The sequence below is a fragment of the Thermobia domestica genome, chromosome 9 (genome assembly GCF_964235325.1).
Source record: "Thermobia domestica chromosome 9, izTheDome1.hap1.1, whole genome shotgun sequence".
Taxonomy (NCBI): domain Eukaryota; kingdom Metazoa; phylum Arthropoda; class Insecta; order Zygentoma; family Lepismatidae; genus Thermobia; species Thermobia domestica.
The window spans coordinates 45705971-45726442 of NC_137462.1; the positions used below are offsets into that span (position 1 = coordinate 45705971).

Here is a 20472-nt window from a genome sequence, read left to right on the forward strand (position 1 = left end):
ATATTGATAAAATATTTGAGTAAATAATCAAACAAAATACTATAATTTTTTGCTTTCGAAAACAACGTCTTTACGGTAGTCACAAATGTATTTAGTAATATTTTAAAAGTAAAAGTGTCTTTGTGTGCGTGATTTCTTTGTACGGAATTTGATTAGGTTCATTTGCAGGGAAGTAGAACATCTATAGTTACAGATAAATCTATAATTTATGTATTATAGGTTATATTAGAAAATCTGTAATTTATAATTATATACATAATGTGTTAAGAAGTCCCAGCTAATTAAGGATTATTTTTCTTCAAAGTATCCCCGGCATCTCTCTCAACAATCAAATTTATCTCGAGTGAGAGTATCTGAATCCAACACTTGTATTACCTCCATATTCTTCTTCTTCTTCTTCTTCTTTTTTTTTTTGAAAGTTTACCATCTTTCTGCTAGAGCAGTGGTTCCCAACCTAGGGAACGTAAAGAGTGAGCGAGAGTTGTGCAAGGCTACTGAAAGAAGTAAACTCGAATGTTGTAACAAAAAGGTGGTAAATTAAATACCGCACTAACAAAATAATTATTGACTAAGAACTGTGGTTCCACTAAAAACAAAGCTGGCAAAAAGAATAATGCACTACAGTGGTATGTATGCAGAAGTTTTGCTGGAAATAAATGTAAATTGGAGATGATGGTGATGATATTATTATTATTATTAATGATCATGATGAAGAATATTGAGAATTCAATGCTGCATCTGAAATCGCAGAATGAGTCAGACCTGCAAAGAACAAGGAGAGGAGGGCGTGAAATATGCAAGGTTTACGAAGGGAAACCAAGTAAACAAGGTTGGGAACCATTGTGGTAGTGTGTGCTTCCTCATAAACACGTTCGAATAGTTACTCAGTCTTCTAAACTATTATTAGTTCTTATGTTATTAATGATGATGATTTCATTTTCCCAATCCGTAAGGTAAGATCATTCATTACGTAAGGAAATAGTATAGAGAATATACGAATATAATTGAAGTAAGGTATCAGTATTGCAGCAGAGAACGTATTTTCTTGTGTTGGTTGCCTCTTGACTCCCACTGTTACTTAGAAGTTCTACTCATCATTCTTTCTGAGTCAACAATTACATGATTGTGTACTTTTTTGATTTGTTTTAAAAACACATCAATATGTAACACGCTAAAGAATGAAACAAAAAAAAAAAAAAAAAAAATCCTAAAGAAAAAAAATCCAGATTTGTATGGAGAAAGGGATCTATTTATTACAAGTATGATCTATTTATGTTTCATTGCGTGACGGGATCTGTTCGGCTATAGAATTCGACAGCGCTAAAAGCAACCATTTAGGGCAGTACCTTGGAAATTATCATACGAGGGTCTTTGCAAAAGTCACGGCAACTATATTTTCCCTCAAAAATGGTAACGAATAAAAAAATTCTGAAATATGCAAAAGAAATGTTATTTCATATGTAAACATTACGTGTAGGGAGATGGATGAACCGCCATAAAGATATAGCACGAGAAAAAAAATTCTCGTTTGAAACATGTATTTCTGTAAATTGCAACAGTACACAATAGTACATTACAAAGTACGCAGTGTGTGATGGATTCTTTGGAAGACTACGTGGAGGGACTCTGAGATGTCACAGTTACGTGTTCCTGCCCTGTGCTACTGTGTACTGTTGCAACTGATAGTAAAACACGTTTGAAACGACAAAAATTTTTTTCGTCTTTTTTCTCCTGCTCTATCTTTATGGTGACGTGTATGTTCATCCATCTACCTACATGTAATGTTTACGTATAAACTAACCTTTGATTTGCATATTTCACAATTTTGTTATTCCCTACAATTTTCGAGAAAATAGTCGCCATGACTTTTGCAATGATCCTCGTATATAGCCTCGACGAATCTCATCTTTGACGAGAAAATTACAAGAACTGTAATTATGATTAATAAGATGATTAACACATTTATCAGAACATGAAAATATTTGGCATCCTGCATACCTTTTCCGTATTTGATATCCAACCAAAACTACGGAAATTTATTCGTTTCACACAAGTTAAAAAACCCAGCGCTAGCCTGACGCTGACTTCATTTATTTAAGTATCTATGGCGACTGGAAGATCACAAAGTATTATCTACTTGTGCTGAGAAAAACTTCGCTCTGTATTTATTTTATTCTGCAATCTGCAAAATAGAAGCTGTTGTTAGTTGAAACCTAAGGAATAAGTAAGAAACAGAAAACTGGCCTTGTCGTTGGTAGCTCAGTAGGAGAGCTAGGTTCGATTTGCCGCCAGTACGCAATATATATTAATCGAATGTCAGTGTTAATAGTATTTACAAACAAATAAGTGTATTTTTTCTTTATATGTTTAAATATAATAGATTTAAAGAAAATGCGAACATATTTATTTATTTTATTTGTTTGTTTATTCGGCTGGAATTGTCTCTTAACTTGATTATGTCTTTTCATGTCTCTTTAAAACACGCTAACATGTAACCTAAAAGTTAGCCTTGATATCTTGCAGAAAATGCAGTTGAGCTGCCGAATGTGTATCGATTTGGCGAGCAAAGGTGAACAAGAAAAACTGGTAGGACGTGTTCGACAGAGACTAGACAATAATTTGAAAAGAATTCACTCTTTAATTTTTTTTTTCTATGAAACTTGTGATTGTATAAGGGGCAGATGGTGCAATATTGCTTTAAAAGGCAGATGTGTGACTGCGGATTCTAGTAGTCTTTTATATAAGAACACGCGTCTCATCTCATCCTGGTTCCTGGCACGCGTAGTATATCTGAAGTAAACACATTGTAGGTTAAACATTTACTTTATTTTCATACTTTTTCCCTATTTACTAGTAAAACAGCACTTTCCTATTAGCAAATAATGTTTAGAAATATCCGAACTATCTATACGTGAACATATGGAAATAATAATTATTTCTCTTACTCCATAGGCAATGTGCAGATTCATGTTGTTCTTCGTTCCTAATTCCTGTGAAGAAAATCGTAATAATGATTTTGGGAATCTTGACACGACAGTGTCAAAATGTTAGAACTTGTTTCTTTTAATTGTGAGTTATCTCGCAGCTTGTAGTGTTCAGCACACTTCAATCAATATCTGTAATACATCAACGTACTCTGAATTTGTACGACTTTCTTTGAGTGTTCTCTGTGCTCATGTTTTCAAACATTAATAACCGCATATTGAATGTGTTGTTTGGAACCAAAGAACTGTTTTGAAACTAGAACTCCGCAGCTCCGCCCCTTCTACAACTGATATAAGAGACATTAGAACATTATGCACATTCACGTATATATATATATATATATATATATATATATATATATATATATATATATATATATATTTTTTTTTTTTTTTTTCAGTGATTCGTCGTCCTCTTCATTTTATGTGATTCGTATTCAAGAGTCATGTCCTTCGGAGTTATTAAAACCACTTTTTTTTCTTTTTCTGAGAATGATGCGAAGTTTTAAAATCCCAAAAAGTAGAACAGATGACTCAACTTCTGAGAGCGGGTGATGTCTTTAATACTTTCTTCATATAACTTGGTATTATCAGATTCAGATGTCGTGATTTTCAGATTCTAGTCCCTTCTAAACTTTCGGTGTTTGCAGTGGATTTTTTTTCCATGCTAAGAGACGATAGAATGCTATTTTTCAAACTTACGTTTTTTTATTTCATAATTTAATCCTTAAACTTTATATATATAATTAAATTCTAATTATCCGGATTAATGAATTCTAGACGTAATCTGGCTAATTAAGTAAATAATCAAAAAAGGTTATGTGAAATAAAACATTCTCTAAAATCAATTTTGTTTAATAAAAGATGAATCTAATGTAGGTTGAAAATAACATTACGTTAAAAAATGTTGATTATTTGTGTACTCAAAATTCGACTTCATTTTTTAAAATTGAATTTCTAAAAATAAGAATTCATTCATTATAAAGTTAATTTCTTCATTTAAGGGTTGGAAGAGGATGAATCAAACCTATTCGGTTGAAATTCTACGTTATTTCTTTTTAATGTAAAAACATCTGTTTAGAAGAAACTGGAGGAAACAGTCGTTGTTTTTATCATTTCAAGTTTGCCTCTCTCGTGTTAGCACTCATGCTTTTTCCATAGAGGTTGTATTTGCTCTTGGGATGCGCATTCATATGAAATTATTGTGTAAGTACAGTAAGTAATCAATCCCCAGCCCTATCAGCGCTTACAATTCCAACATCATTTCACAGCCCTGACTATCAAGAAAGCGAGAGCTGTTCATTTAAATTTACTATTATACTAAAAGATGTGTTACTTATCTTCCTAATACAGTTAAATACGAGTATAATAAAGTGTTTTAAAATATATAGAGCTATTACGAAAGTTATAATTAATTCTTTGTATATATGTACATACATTGTGTACCTCCACACTCGAGGCTTGATTGCGGAAAGAGAAACACCAAAATTCACATTAGACCAGGTGCGTGAACGTGAAGAAAGAAAAAAAAAACTTGTTTTGATCTCCTATTAACTTATCTAGAATGAAACAGGAAAAAACTCAGTTTTTTCTATCAACATTGTGCCCATGAGGTTTGGGTAATTTGAAGTTTAACGTTCTTTTCAGCGCCGAGCCTGCATAAGATGTGGATCTATAGTTTAATGTGGGATCCGATCTGGAATCGAACCGGGGTCTCACCAGAGTCACTTTTCACACAAGGTTTAACGAAGACAATACTAATATGAATGAACGGTTCTAACTCTGAAATTCTTCTTTGCAAGATTGGTTGGTCGAAAATTATTGTGATTGAGATTGTTAAGGAAAAATTGATTCTTTTGTTTGAGAACAAAATGGATCTCCGAAGTCGGGCTTTAAGATATCCTGACATTCTCATGGTAATTATTAAACATGGAGAAACCTTAGTGTTTTTCTAGTCGTACTCGTTTCTTGCCACGAAGCTTTTGTGTTCAGCATTGTGAAAATAATTAAAAAGCAGGGTTATTTCTATTTATAGCGAAAATTTGAGTATAAGAAAATGCGGAATAGGAGAAACGTTGCTTCATGGTTACATTTATTTTGATGCTGTATATTAAGGCCATGAGTTGATTCAGGCATTTCAGTAATTAGTGGCCTAATACGAGAACGTATCTCGCCGCTTTGTAACTATAGTTCCTTCGAATTGAATAAGGCGTTGTGTTTCAATTAACATAATTTTGCCATTATTATGGTTGCGATAATTGTAAAATGTTAGTTTAAAATCTAACATTTAGGTGGCATGCATCACGCGAATGTCTGTCATACTGAAATGCCTTTGGGATTTCTCATTGTTTGTAATTGCCTAATTCATGCAAAAGGGAAAGGGGAGTTGTCCATTTTATCGTGACCTTTGATGACCTTGTCGTTTGAGCTGGTTACTTGGAATTAGGTAATGCAGGCAAGCTTTCCATCAGCAACCCGTTTCTCTTGAATGAGATAGTAAGCAGAGGAAGCTGGTAGTGTCTGTGCTGACGACAAAAGTTTATTTCTGTCGATGTTGCCAGTTTAAGCGTCATCAAAATTTATTTCCTGTTTGGTTTCTGGGCAGCATCCGCTCCTACGTAAACTACTCATAGAATGGGTAACGTTGTCAAAATTTCGTTTGATTTCCCCTCCCTCCCTCTCTTTTTATATCACTGAAATAAAATATTTATTCACAGATACAGGCGCGCATTCGGGTACTGCTGTTTATGTCGCATCGCATAACTTATGCGATGGCGTGATAAAAATCTGTCAACCCGAGGTCGTCCATTTTGCTGAGGAATATATAGCATCACATAATGCTTGTATATGATACGCTCTGTCTTGAAACAAAAAACGTGCACATCTTACACAAGGTGTCAGTGTATTCTTTTGTTAAGGCTCTAGTATATGTATGTTCCTCTCCCATTTTTTGAGTTTCAGTGAAGAACTTAAGACAATGAAGAATATCTAACTCTATGGCCTATGGAACCCGGAGGTTCAGTGCCGCGTTCACAAAAGCTCTCCACTGACTTCTATCCTTAGCTAATTGCATCCAGTTTCTACTTTGTACTCCTATCTCTGCGAGATCCATCTTAATATTGTCTTCCCATCTGCGCCTAGGTCTTCCTAATGGTCGTTTTCCTATGGGTCTACCAGTCAAGACTTTGAAAGCGTTTCTACTTTCTTCCATTCTAGCTACATGACCTGCCCACCTAAGCCTCCTAGACTGGACGACCCTAACAATGTTGGGTAAACCGTATAAACTATGTAGTTCCTCGTTATGAAGCTTCCGCCATTCCCCATTCTCGTTCCTCTTGGGTCCGAATATTCTTCTCAGGATCAATGAAGAATATCAGAAATGTAAAAATGAACTAAGTAGTGTCTACAAAATTCTATTAAATATATTACCAACTGTGCCAAACCTTTTTTTTTTAATAGTGGGGGTCGCGCTGGCTCAGTCGTAGAGCGTTCACCTCCGGTGCTTGGGGTCCCTGGTTCGATCTCAGCTCGCGCCGTGTGGCCTTTGTGGTTGACAAACACCGTACTCGTGGGTTTTCTTGAAGTTCTCCCGTTTCCTCCCACTTTCTTCATTCCACCATGTTATGTTGTAATGTTTTTTTTTTTAAAGACCTAGCAATAACACAAAAGGGAAAATGTGGCAACAACAAATCTGTCACCCTCGCTGACTTTCCTTCGACCAGCCATAAATAAGCCCCCATACTGAGTTTGGTGACATCCTACACCACCCGCGGTGTGTCGGCATCGGACAGCAACTGTATACCAGTAGAGCGGACGTACTATAGCAAGCAAGACGACCCAGAAAGTTGCACATGGTTTGACTCCTTGCAAGATCAAAAAAATGTTGCATCTCTCTTTGAAGATTATGTTTACATGGAGAAATATTGTAGGCTTGTAAGATTATTTTAATGACAGCTGCAAGATTCTTGCAGCATGGCAACCTAGCTTAAGAAAATCACTAAATTTCAAGAAAATGTGGATGAACTTATTAAAGAGCCTTAACAAGAAATTGTTTGAGAGATTTTTTTTTTTTTTTTTAATATTGCGTACTTAATAGCGTAATTCTTTGTTGGTGCATAGGGCACTTCTCGGATAAATTCAGTTTCTGTACATATATTGACAATATTAGTAGAAAATTTTTGCTAGAACAGCAGTAAGGACACCATTCCGTAACGTTTTGCGTCAACGTAACGCAGAATCTGCGTTTTGGTCTACGATAATAGGCATAGTATTTAAAATCAATATTTTACATTATTTGCGTTACGCTCCTCATTTTGTTGTTGCTGGCACGGAATGACACCATAAGTCTTGTCAGTTTCTCAATATCCGTCATGGATTCCTTGGCATCTAGGACTGTCAACCCTACTCTTTATCTCCGTATTTTGAGAGAAAATATCATTAAGATACGTATGGGCAGAATGTGGTAGTGGTCTATTTTTTAAAATTACTCCCGGTTGGTTCTGTTCCAGTAGGGACATAATAAACAGCCCGAATGTATCTAGGTACACACATTTTTGAGTCTGCGTTTTAACTAAAAGCTACAGTCACTTTTGTATCATCTTTGATATTAGTTTTATGTATTTTACTATAAAACTCCGTAACTTATAAAACACTGACTTAAATATCATTTATGATCTCGGAAAAAGTGTTGCATACATACAGTGTTACGCGCAATATACTAGTGCAGGGCCAATAATGTTCTATTTAATCCGCCATTTCTAGATTTCGAGCTCGGTCGTGGCGAAATGGATAGTTAATCGCTTTGAGTGTAACAGTCTCCGATACAGGTTCGATTTCCGCTGGCGAAACATTGTGGTTCGCATCGCACATTAAAATGTATGGATATGTTTCACGTAACTTATGTCTGGCATACAAACGAACATCTTAAAAGACTTAAAACAGACTTTTTCACGCGTGAGACACACCCTTAAGCATTGCTTAGGAAAGAGGTGGAGTGGTTATGTGCTAACCATTTTCCTGCTCTTGTTCTACTGAATGAAACTTTCTTTCACAAGTATTATCACACCATCGAATTCAGCGTAAATGACGAACTGTGAAGAATTGACAGGATCTGGAATATTTGAATAAGGATTCTTCAAATATTTGTTATTCGAATATTCGTAGAATTGTTCGAATATGAAAAAGATTATTTATATTCGAATATAATAATAATAATAATAATAATAATAATAATAATAATAATAATAATAATAATAATTATTATTATTATTATTATTAAGTAATCAAATATTAATAATAATAAAAATTCGAATAATTTTAACAACAGTACTGTAGACAACAATTTCATGGAATTGTTTTCGTCCTATTACAGGGTGTCTATCGATCACGAATGTCACGAAAAAGTCATGAAATCAGAAAATGGACATGAAAGTCACGAAATATGGCTTTTGAGTCACGATTTTTTTTAACTGTTCAAATGTAAGTACAGATTGGAAAATTTTGTTCTATAAAACGTCAAAGTTCACCACCAAAAATGTCTATGGTAAGCTTTAAACGCTACCAAATCGCAAGCAAAGTACGTTTTCATCGCATGGATGAAAATTCGGCCTAATTCACACCTAAATTCGCTCTTGAAAATATTAGGAAATGTTATGATTTGATAAAGAAAAGGTCACGAAAAAGTCAGGAAATTTCATTTTGAAATTTTAGTAGACACCCTGTATTATTACAAGATAACCAAGAAAGAAAGTCCTTGCCTTTTTTTTTTTTTTTTTTTTGTCACATTAATCATCTGTTCATAGAGAGAAAACGAAGTGACACACGTGCCTGCCAAGCAATCGGGAGTTAGTTTGACCATCGGTCTACAGGACACACATACAGCAGTCGAAGAAAAATAGAGGTATCGAAGCAGCTTGTTCGCATTTGTTTATTGTATGACTTTAAGGTGGTTCTGTTAGTTAACACATTAAGTTACTGTATATGCCAGTCATTTGGGAAGAATGCCGCGAACGCACGCACGCCAGGCATTGGTTCTAGAAATTCCGTTCAGGAGGCAAGTCTTTCGGATTCTTGCAGTGGGCGACCACATGTGATGGATGACGAGGCCCTGAGAGCAGTCATCGAGGAAGAAAATAGTCTAAAGTGTAATAAACTTGCAGAAAGGTTTCGTGTTCCCGCTGAGACAGACTGCACCTGCATGGTATAAAGAAGTATACAAGTTAAGCAAGTGGGTATTCAACACATTGCCGGCAGTCAACAAGAAACAACGAGTGACAGTCTGTTTGTCCTTCTTCACTTGGTACCTGAACACAGCATCTTTGATCGCTTGCTCACTGGTGACGAAAAGTGGGCCCTCTATGACACTCCCAAGCCTACCAGACATTGGTTATCGCCATGTAACTCTTTTTCCCACACCTCAAGACCACCTGTGTACCCATGAAAAGTTACGCTCCTGTATGGTGGAATTATCGGCAAGTGGTGCATTACGAGCTTCACCCATCTGGTCAGACTATCACTGCTGACCTGTACTCTCAGCAGTTGCAAAGAGTGCACCATACATTGCGGAAGAAGGAGCCGCCATTGGTGAAGCGCAAGAGTGTGCTGTTTCTGCATGACATTGCCAAGTCTCATGTGGCAAAGAGGACCCTGGAGACCGTTCAGCAACTTGACTGGGAGATTGTCATGCACCGTATTCATCGGACCTTGTACCAATAGATTACCACCGTTTCACTCCCTTGACAACAACACCGTGAGAAATCCTTCGCAAATAAGGGAGACCTGCTTAACACACTCACAAAATACTTTGCATCCACGGCTGCCGAATTTCGTCACCAGAGTAATGTGCAGCTGCAGTAACGTTCGCAAAAGGCCTTGAATGCTGATAGAGATTACTTCGAAACGTAAAAATACGCATCTTCCATTGTATTGGTCTTCATTTATCACTGCTCTACCACAGCAAAAACTAAGTACGTTTTCGGTCACTATAGTAGAGTACACATGATCTCTATGGTATCTAATGTAGTATATATGTTGTTCCCTAAGAACGACGCACGTACAAAATGACAATACACAGTTAGACCTGTTAAAGCATAATTCGAGAAAGTTCAGGATGAAAACCATCATATATTGGTCCACTAAATCTCCCTACTCAAACATCGTAGAACGTCAGTGCTCAGTTTTAGAACATTGGGTCCAGTGTAGGTTTCCTCGTCCAATATCGCTTATGCAGCTTCATGCTGTACTCCATGAAGAATGATCCACAAGTTTCTGGAAACTATTCAGGATATAAATGTCCCAATTGCACGACAAATGCAAGGTGTACTTCACATACTAAATGTGGTCCACGATAATTTGCTTTTCGTTAAGGTATTTTCAATATTCGGATAACCATCTTTATAATTCTCTGATTGCTTAATTGTATAAAATGATGTGAATTTATCCATTTTGAACTAGAAAGAACATAATTTCGACAGCTAAATAAACATTTGGCTTCATCAGACATTCAGTACTATGTATGGTGAAGTCAAATGTTTAGTTGGTTGACGAAACTGTAACAGTTTATAATTTTAATTAAAACCTTTTGCTTTGTTCCGAAACTGTACTTTTTCTAGCTCGAATTATTAAAGCAAGGCTAACGAACTACTTACAGTGAAGTGCGAGGAAGCGATTTAGCTAGGTCTCATTGTTGGAAAAAGAAGTTTAGGAGCCACTGGGGTGAAATTTCATTAATTCAAACCCATGTCAACAATTTTGTTGAGGTAGCATATTTTTCATTAATTCTATTATCAGCTGTCATTAAATACGATGCAAAGTACGTATGGTGTTCTCTCCAACATCATTGGCGTAAGAATTGTAGGTATACGTAGAGAATTATGTTTCCTACCAAATTTGAGACTGTAGATTCAGAGAAAATAGGTAACCCTTAAGCGATAGCCTGCTGCATCAGCTTTATGGCCAAATAATACTGACAGTACTCAACTTCATTGTCCGACGCATATAGAAGAAAATTACGCGTCTGTGAACAAGTATTCATTGGAGCTTTTAATGTAATATTTACTTAAGATAATTACTTAGAAAACTTTGGATGCTAGTTATTTTATTACTATGTATATGGTGATTAGTAATTATTATTCTAACAACAAAACAACTGCTACCGCCATCACCCAGGACAGAGCAAATGCATTGCTGCTGTCCTTTTTCGGTTGCACACAAACTTATTAATATAATTTTGGAAAGAATGATATCGACTCTTCGATTTTATATTACGTACTTTCTCTTCTGTGGAAACTATTATTGCTCGTTTTATAGTGAAATCATTGTATGGTTTGAAATCTGTCAAATATCAGGAACGGAAATCCTGCGGATGCATCTCGAATAAAGGAAAAGGTACCTTGATTCACTCTAGGATGAGATATTTAAACTTATGATAACGAATATGAAGAAATATATTTTTAGCAAAGTGACTGAAGAAATATATTCTTAGCAAAGTGACTATCCCTGTAGGAAATTTTCTTCTTAAAGGTTCTTGAAATAAAGTTGCTTAACTGGAAAATTTTATTTAAGTGTAAGGAAAACTTAAAAATGGTTTAAGTTTTAACACATTAATTTAAACAAAGACGAAAGAAGTAACGTTTTGTGGCAATACATAATGAATTTTTCACTACTCTATAAAGGATTTCAGGAGACATAAATCTGAAGTATTCTTACTTAAAAATTTATCGTCATTTTTCGTATACGTTAAAATAGTGGCTGCAGATTCGAGGGAAAAAAAAGCTACATTTAAAATTCATATTGAACAGCAAAGGTATTGTTTCTTGAACGAAAATTCAGTTCATGTCTTTTATTTCTTGTTAATTATTTTATTTTATGTTCCTGGATTAATATTTTGAGGTAATATTTGCATTGACAAGTATAACACAAGACATGTATAATGATGTTATTAATAGTTACGTATTATTCAGATGCTTTAGCAGTGATATTCGACTTTTTTAAAACCCTTTTCCGAAATGCTGAGGGGGAAAGGGGACTGAGGAGTCCCGTCAGGCGGGTAAGCTTGGACATTGTAACGAGCACAGGAGAAATAATGTATGAGCAAAGAAAATGGGACTTAAAAGTCCCGACAGTCGAAAACGGATTAAATGCAAAATTCACCTTGAAAATATTAAACTCTCATATAGCACACAAATAAAGTACGTATTATTATTATTATTATTAAAGTTTTGCGAAATTGTCTGAAATATTAAATATAATTATCTTATACTCAAATTCTAATATGTATATATAGAATATGAATTTAAGTGAATTAATTTATTTCTCTCCTCATATAAATAGAATTTTTTCTTTAAAAATATTTAATATTTATAAAAGTAGTAGTTCGCTTCAAGCTTTTGCAAATTGCTACGCGTTGGGAATATATCTTGGCGTTAGTTAAGAGGGAGCCCAGCTACCAGCGACAACTATTAAGCTGACTGTCAACTGCAAGGAATTAATACCTATTGTGCGTGAGGTCTGTGGCTCGATCCCTGCTCGCGCCAAGTGAAGTTCGTGGTGGATGTACACTATGTGTGCGTGGGTTTTCTCGTTTCCTCCTACTTTTCTTCATTCTACCACTGTCTTGCTTAGCCTCGGTACATAATTGTGGGACGTCAACAGTGGCGGATCCAGAAGATAAAAACTGAAGGAGAGCAGCCAGAACCCGGACTATGCTAGGTATATCATGAGTTTACTATAAACTTTGAAAAATATATTATTTTTGCTGCTCAAAAAAGTAGGGGGCCTAGGCGGCCCCGAGCTAGACCCACCAATGGACTTCAAACTAGATTTTTTTTAATTAAGTATTTGCTGTACTACAGACTGAGGCATTTACGTTTATAATAGGTTTATGAGTATCTAAATTTTGCCTAGGTATTTATCAAACCCGTAACTCTTCATGTTTTTTTGAAGTTTGGATGTTAACATTACTGACAAACTGAGATGTTTTTGTTTTTAAGTAGAATTAGCGCTATATCTGAGTTGAAGGCTGTGAGATTCGGACGGTTTATTATTTTTAAATTTTATGTATGTACTGGTAGTAGACGCGTTCCAGAGATACTACACTTGTGGTTCTAGGACGAGGTTCTTATCTGGAGACTGATACGAGCTTCCTTTTGTTACATCATTTCTTTTTGGATGTCGAATGCGTATGCACATGTATGCAATTATTAGGTTCCCGCTATCAGTTTGTGGGCCGGAGTCGTAGATGATGATTGCATATACAGGACAGAATATGTGGGCCACTGCGACTCTCTTAGAACTTCGAGATAGGTGCTTGATCCTGAGTGGAAGAGGCCGTGTAAATTCTGTGGTTGGCTCCGGCTTGCATGTTCAAACCCTGGTTGCGCTGTATGATTGATTATTTTCTGTGTACCTAATTTCTGACTATTTTCTCTTCTACTAATTGTTTCAGGTTATTATTGTTTTCTTTAGCTTTAGAACATAGTGGGAGACGTTGAAGATTCGATCTTATTTTGTTTCAATCAGAATAGTTAGCGTTTCGTTTTACATGAGGACTACAAGTACGTTTAAACATTTTCATGTCGATTGCACTCTCACCAGGCGAATGATGCAACGACAATTTCAATAGCGGTCAGGTCATTTGTTTCTACCATTATATCTTTTGGTCGGATTGTCTTTCTTTCTTCATTGGAAGTCACTATTCGGACAGCTTAACCCTTTGCGTACACACGATAGGAGTTTCGTGGTACGTCAGCGAATATTTTCAATTACTTTTACTTTTCAGATTTATCTTGTACAACAGTAATATTGAAAACGTGTGAGTTCTTACTGAAGTACTCAATAATTTGCTTTTGAGACGTCCTCTCTCTCTTTTAAATCATTATAATTAGTTTAATGATATTTACTTTTCCTTTAATACTAATTAATGTTGATTTTGCTGTTGTTTGGTAGTTACGTTGTTAACAGGTAAAAACAAATAAGAAACATAGATAAAGTTAAGAGGACATTTAGTAGTTACAGTGGTTATACCAAAGAGCCATTTTGTTTGTGTGTGATAAAAGGTATTTAATTTCAAATGTAATAATATGATAAGAGAAGAAAACAAGTGATATATCCTAGACAAAAAAAAAAGTTTGTTACTGATATGGGTAGAGCCAAATTACATATTAGTTAACCAATGCAATGAAAAATTATAGATTGAATCTTAATGATTTACATGTAATGGTAGCCTGTCTCAGAGACCATCCGTGATATTGGACGTGATACGAAAGTGCTTCCATTTTTAACTATTTGCCCTTCTCTCAGCGTTCTCTGTATATGATTCTGAATGCAGCACTGGACAAAGTAAAAGTAATCAAGCCTACGAGACCATTTTTTTTCCAAACGGAGACAAGCGAAGAGATCTCCAGTTCTTCCAACCAGTCGCAGATTAATCAGAACTAAGATAACCCGTTAGAAAACTCCAACATTGCATAGTGTTTCTCCCTGTGTGAGTGTACTTTCTATTTTTATGTTGGTCATAGGCTTGTGTTCAAAATGGGACATTCGTCTTTCTCTTCTAAAAGTAACCCTTCTATTCTAAGACGGTTGAAATAAATATATTCCAACAAAAGTGAAATATCAGAAGAGATTTTGTTTTTTTAAAAAAAAAAAAGCTTTTTCCACTTTTTCAAATAAAATATTTAAGTAACGTTATACTTGAATTACATAAATATTAAGGATAAACATTTTTAAAATATACATGTTCACAGAAACTTTATTATGTACTGTATAATAACAAAAATAATTGTACTCTCTCCCAGTGGCTTTTGTTATGGTAGACAAAGTGTGCATGGATTTTCTGGGGGTTCTCCCGTTTCCTCCCACTTCACTCCACCATTATCTTCCATCACATCATCACAGTCTCCCTTTGTCTCGGTGCTTAATCGTAGGGCGTTAAACTAAAAAAAGAATAGTGTATTTAAGTTTTAAACATATATTTTAAACAAATCTGGTGATCTTCTTAATTAAATACTATAATCCATTTTTTGGAATGTATGAACTTGTTACGTACTTTTTTCGATATGAGGATAGCATCGTTCACAACTATACAGAATGTTGTGATTTCAAAACAAAATAAATCATAGAAAAAGAAGAAATGTAAATAGTCACACGAATTGTTACGCGAAATTAGTGAAACTGAAACTATGTGCCCCCAGCATAATTTTGACTTTTGGCACGTTTTCTCTTTATCCTCACATTGTCTTTGTTCCTCATAAACTTTACAACATACTGAAGTGTAAATTTTAGGAGTCGCCCTGAGTCCCAAACCCACTTTACTCTGTTTACATATATTAAACATCTCATTTTACGTAATGTGCCATCAATCTTGTGTATTTATGAGTGATTGCAGTTGAAGCCGCATGTCATGAGGTTGTCTGCTTTCAATTTCGTTTTAGTTTCTTATGAACTCCCAATGGCTGCAATACTCTGCTCGGGTACACATAGTCTGGATTGATTCTGCTTTACATACTTGAGTAAAAATGTAGTCTGAGGACCAGAAGTCAGGCATTGGGAGTTCGATGGGCTGACCACGCGTCACCCACCTGAACGTATGCTGTTTGGCTGGATGGAAAGGCTTTGCAGGATGCAGCCACAGTAATTATTTTGTATGTAATTAGTTCCTTCTAGTAAGTAAAACTGCTTCTTTGAGCTTTTTTTTTTTTTTCATTTCTGTTTAGCCCTTTATATTTTTTATAAACACGTAACTTGATGACGGCAGTGGATGAAAGAGCGGATGTTGAAAAAAATAGGTCAATACCATATTCCATAGACTTGCTCTACTTATTGAAGTTTTTTTCACACCCTCGTCATAATTAGTTTCATATATAACCTTCACCATAATACCATAAAAAGTACAAATAAGGCATTTTCAAGTGAATAAACATGGTTTTGATTATGCGTAAACTTTGTCCCATTTTTCTTAAGATATATTAACAGTATTTTTTATATAAACACACAAGATTGCGTACAACTAAATGTTTTTACATACAGTACTATCAGAAATGCTCTTTTCTTACACTGGAAGAGTGAAAAATATTTGAAAGGTAAATTTGAACTCGTTCCTCTCCTTAGGATACAAATTTTATTCAAAGTAAAATGATAGAAACCTAGGTCGGTCCAATTTCTAACTACGTTCAAAATCCATTTCAGACGATTCAGCCATTTCCTTACGTTGAACATTTTTACAAACACAAAATCGGAAATTAAAATATAGAAATTGCTCACTTCCCTTTAGAAGCGACATTTTGGAAAACGCTGAAACACGTGTCCATTTAATTTTAATGAAGTGTTTATATACCGAGTTTTATTACCAACTTGAAGAGCTCATGAGGTACCCTCCCTTTTTTTTGGCAAACGTTTTGAACACCTCTATTTCCTTTTTTTTTTACGATGCGCATTTTAATTTAAAATAGATAAACATCCCTAACTCGAGGCTTGGGCGCCGATCCTGGGAAGCGATGCCTCTCCCCGAAATTTATTTGGACCTTAATATTCGTATCAAGATTCTCATTGATGTCTTGAGTCACCTTTCCCTCTCTAAAAGAAAAATTAAACGTAATCTTTAAGTATAACGTCCTATGATTATGTCCATTAGGCTAAGGGAAAATGGAAAATAAAATCTTTTGAGTATTACGTCCCGCGGTTATACCGGCTAGGCTAAAGGAGACGGTAATGATGAGAAATAAATGAAATGGTGGAATGAAAAAAGTGGGAGGAAACGGGAGATCTCCGAGGAAACCCACGCATACGGTATTTGTCCACCACAAAGTTCACTTACCAGGGGCTGGGATCGAACCCGGGATCCCAAGCACCAGAGGTGAACACTCGACCACTGAGCCACCGCGACCCCCCTCCCTAGGCTAAGGAAGACAGATGATTAAAGCAAATGAATGATGACGGAATAATTGTTGGAATGAAAATGTGGGAGAAAATCTACGGGCACAGTGTTATCCATCATAAACTTACTTAGTTGAGGATCGAACCAGGGACCTCACGCAGTACAAGTAAGCGCTCTTCCACTGAGCCACCGTACCTCCCAGCCTCTAAAGGAAATAATAAAAGAATTGTTGTTTGCGTAGCAAACACGACATATATTTTTGTATAGTTTCCCATTTTATTTTGCGTAATTAGTTCTTTTTAATATAGGAAACAAATTTGTTTAAGAACTGAAGTTTGTTTACGTGTGTCTTATACCCTAAATGCAGTAACTGAAGTGCTCTTGTTCGCCCGATACAAATAAAATTAATAGATAGGCTAACTTGTTTGAATCGTGAGATTTCTATCTCCTGAAACTCAGATTATGTGAGTGCCAATCCACTGAGTTCCCGAAGTTCAGACTTACTTTTGTTTAAAAACTAGGTTTACCCTATTTGATAAAAATTGTTGAAGCAATGAACGAATCAAACCAAAATAAAGAGTTAATTCGATTCTTCACACACTGTTACATTTGTTTGGTTGAAGTTTATCGTCCTGTTCGGCAGAAGTGGAAAAATTAAACTAAAAAGAAAAATAACCGACTTCAAAAACACACTAAAAGCAGAGAATAATTCATTACTATTATCTATAAAAATTTTGAAGTCTGTTCCAAGCGAAAGAAATTAATATCTAATATAAAATAAGTTTGTATGCTAAATTTATGAGGAACTAATTGTTAGCTTTGTAGAGACTTAAAATTTTTATAGGTAATAGTAATGAATTATTCTCTGCTTTTGAGTACTTTATTATTATTATTTTCTGCTTTTTAGTGGTTTTGTTGAAATCGGTTAAAATTGTTTTCCTTAAAAAAATAAAAAAAAGTATAAGTATAGGCTATGGCGACTTAAGAAGAAACTACCGCTTTTTATTATGCTCTTCAAGCTGTTTAGTTATAGTATGAAACTATTTAGTAGTAGAACATTTGACGACTGTCATCAGTGTCAGATAATATAATATTTTTTTCCCTTCTTTTGTGTAATTGCAGAATATCTCCAAAGAACACGCTGGAATCGAAGTGCTGCAGAAAGATAGCCATATGCTCTTTGATCTCGGAAGTACAAATGGGACGTTCTTGGGAATGGTGAGTAGCCCATGTGCAGTTCATATACAGTATTCTGTGAATTCTTTCGCTATATATATATATATTATCTTTTGAGAATGCTTACAAGGTCTATTCAGATAGTTTTGCAAGTGCAGACTTTGTCCACACTGAACTACAATGGTCGTGGGCTTTTAATTAATACAACTAGATTCACTGTACTTTGACGTATAAAAACATCTAGCAGTGCCACCTTTAACATGTACAGCCTGAGTGAGACAGGCTTGTGCTAATTAGAGTTGGTGGTGGTTAGCATTTCTCACTCGATTTACAGACGAGGCGAAAGCGCTAAGAAAATCCATCAGAACTTGAAAGCAGCTTATAGGAATTAAATGCGTTCATTTAACATCATTATCAGATGTATTTGATCATTTGAGGAGGAGGAAGAGTTCGAGAGATCGTCCTGGCTGTGGCTAACCCCTGAAAGCTTTGCACGAGAGAACAGTTCACAAGGTGAGGCAATTAGTGGGAGAAAATCACCGTATCATCGTGTAGATGTGAAGTATAGGAGCTGGGATTAGTGTTAGTCGTATTGATATGATACCACACCACCATTTGCATATGGGGAAGATCTGTGCAAAGTGATTCATTATTCTCTCACTCATGAATAGAAGATGGCAAGGAAGGATTGTGCGGCAAAATTGCTCACTATTCCATCGAATGGTCTAGAACGACTGACAGACATATGTATAAGGGATGAAAGTTAGTTTCACGATCACACCATAGCAAATAAAATCCAGAAATGATCCATAACGTTTTGAAACCTCGACATAACTATGCATCTGCTCAAAAAATATGTTCAATTGCGCAGAAACTGAATGATGAAGAGGTCCGGATTCTTGGGCATCCACCCTACAGTCCCGACCTTGCACCAGTGATTTCTCGTTTCCTTGGTTGAAGTCTGACATTGCTGGAAAGACTTCTAAAAGTATACAACAGTTTGCTTAAGCCATAAATTCAGCTTCACTGACATTGTCCCAGTCGGAGTAGTATGTTGCTTCTGATAAGTGGTTGCAGCGCCTCTAAAGATGTGTGAAATATAATGGACAGTTCTTTGAAGGATTATAAAGGTAAATACTTCAGTAAATTTTATTATTGGGGAATTTTGAAAGGTCATTTGCAAAACTTTCTGAGTGTCACCCTTATATGGTTTACATTATGTTCCTGTTTTACCTATACAATCTGTACTCGAATCCTGATCGAGAGTTGAAACGTGAAAAATCTGGTTTGTTTTGAAGAGCGAATAGTAACATAAACAATTTGTTTGTTTAGCGGCCTTTTTAACACCGATGCTATTTGAGACGTCGCTTGCTTTCCTATCGGCAATCAAACCCCGGGACCACGTGCAATGCACCAGCCTCTTGACCAGCTTGAAGAGGATAAAAGATTGTCTTCGTGGTAGTCACTTATATCGGAAGTAGTATTTGTTTACGAAGTATATACATGCATGATTGCGATAACTTATGATTAATGCGCATGCTTTAAAAGAAAGTTGCTTCAATACTTTGGTCATCTGATATAAATCTGCATAAAGTAAAGGTAAAGTGAAACCTAGTGTACATATCGTGCCGGAGATATTATTTGCGTGCAAGGGATAGCTATTGTCTTATGCCGAATGATTCAAACTTACGTCCCCTTTCCTCCTGTGGGATTTCTTTCAACGAAGACGCTTACTATCTATCGGAATGACTCAGTATTAATGCTGCAGTTGATGGTCACCTTCAATTAGCAAGCTACCACCCTAAAGTAAGGTAAAGTTATGAAAGCTCAGTAGAATTTGTACTAAATTATAGGCATTGTAACTGTTAATTCTGTTACTGAAAGAATGTTTTTATCATTATTTGTTCTAACGTCAAGAAAATTATAAAATCCAATAAATTGAATGTTGTTCGATTCATTAATTGTATGCAATTATTTCAAGTATTCTGTCAGTTGGGATTTTCCACGAGTTTCCCCAGTCCATTCTGCGAGAGAGGAATTGCTTTAGGGATCGTGGCCCGCAAGCATATCTTATTACCGGACGATAGTAAATATTTTTTCTAATATAATAATTAGTGGAATGTTGCAATAAAATGGAACTTCTCCAAAAGAACATAGATACACGATGCGTCTTTCATAGAGTTTACATAGCATGGTCAAGATTTGCACATGCGAACCTTACTAAGAGTGAACATCGTACTACCGAGCCATCGTGGATTTTGGAGTTTCATTATCAGAAAATCAATTTGTATTTCCGACAGAGAGTTTTACTGGCAGATAGAAACGTACTTTTACATAATGAGCGTGGAAATAGCTGTGAAATGGTCAATCTCTGTACCGCTCATGGTATGTACGTAGTATATGGCCAATAAGATTATACCACGCAGGAAGATATTAAAT

At 35.6% G+C, this 20472-nt stretch overlaps 1 protein-coding gene across 1 annotated transcript in view; it reads left to right on the forward strand.

Annotated features, from left to right (window-relative positions):
• LOC145694630 (uncharacterized) overlaps window positions 1-20472 on the forward strand; it is a gene marked incomplete in the record, with an annotated part of 79597 nt that overhangs the window by 43138 nt on the left and 15987 nt on the right. The window contains 1 exon segment of the mRNA XM_081771037.1: window positions 17980-18075. Within this exon segment, the coding sequence (XP_081627163.1) occupies window positions 17980-18075 (96 nt within the window).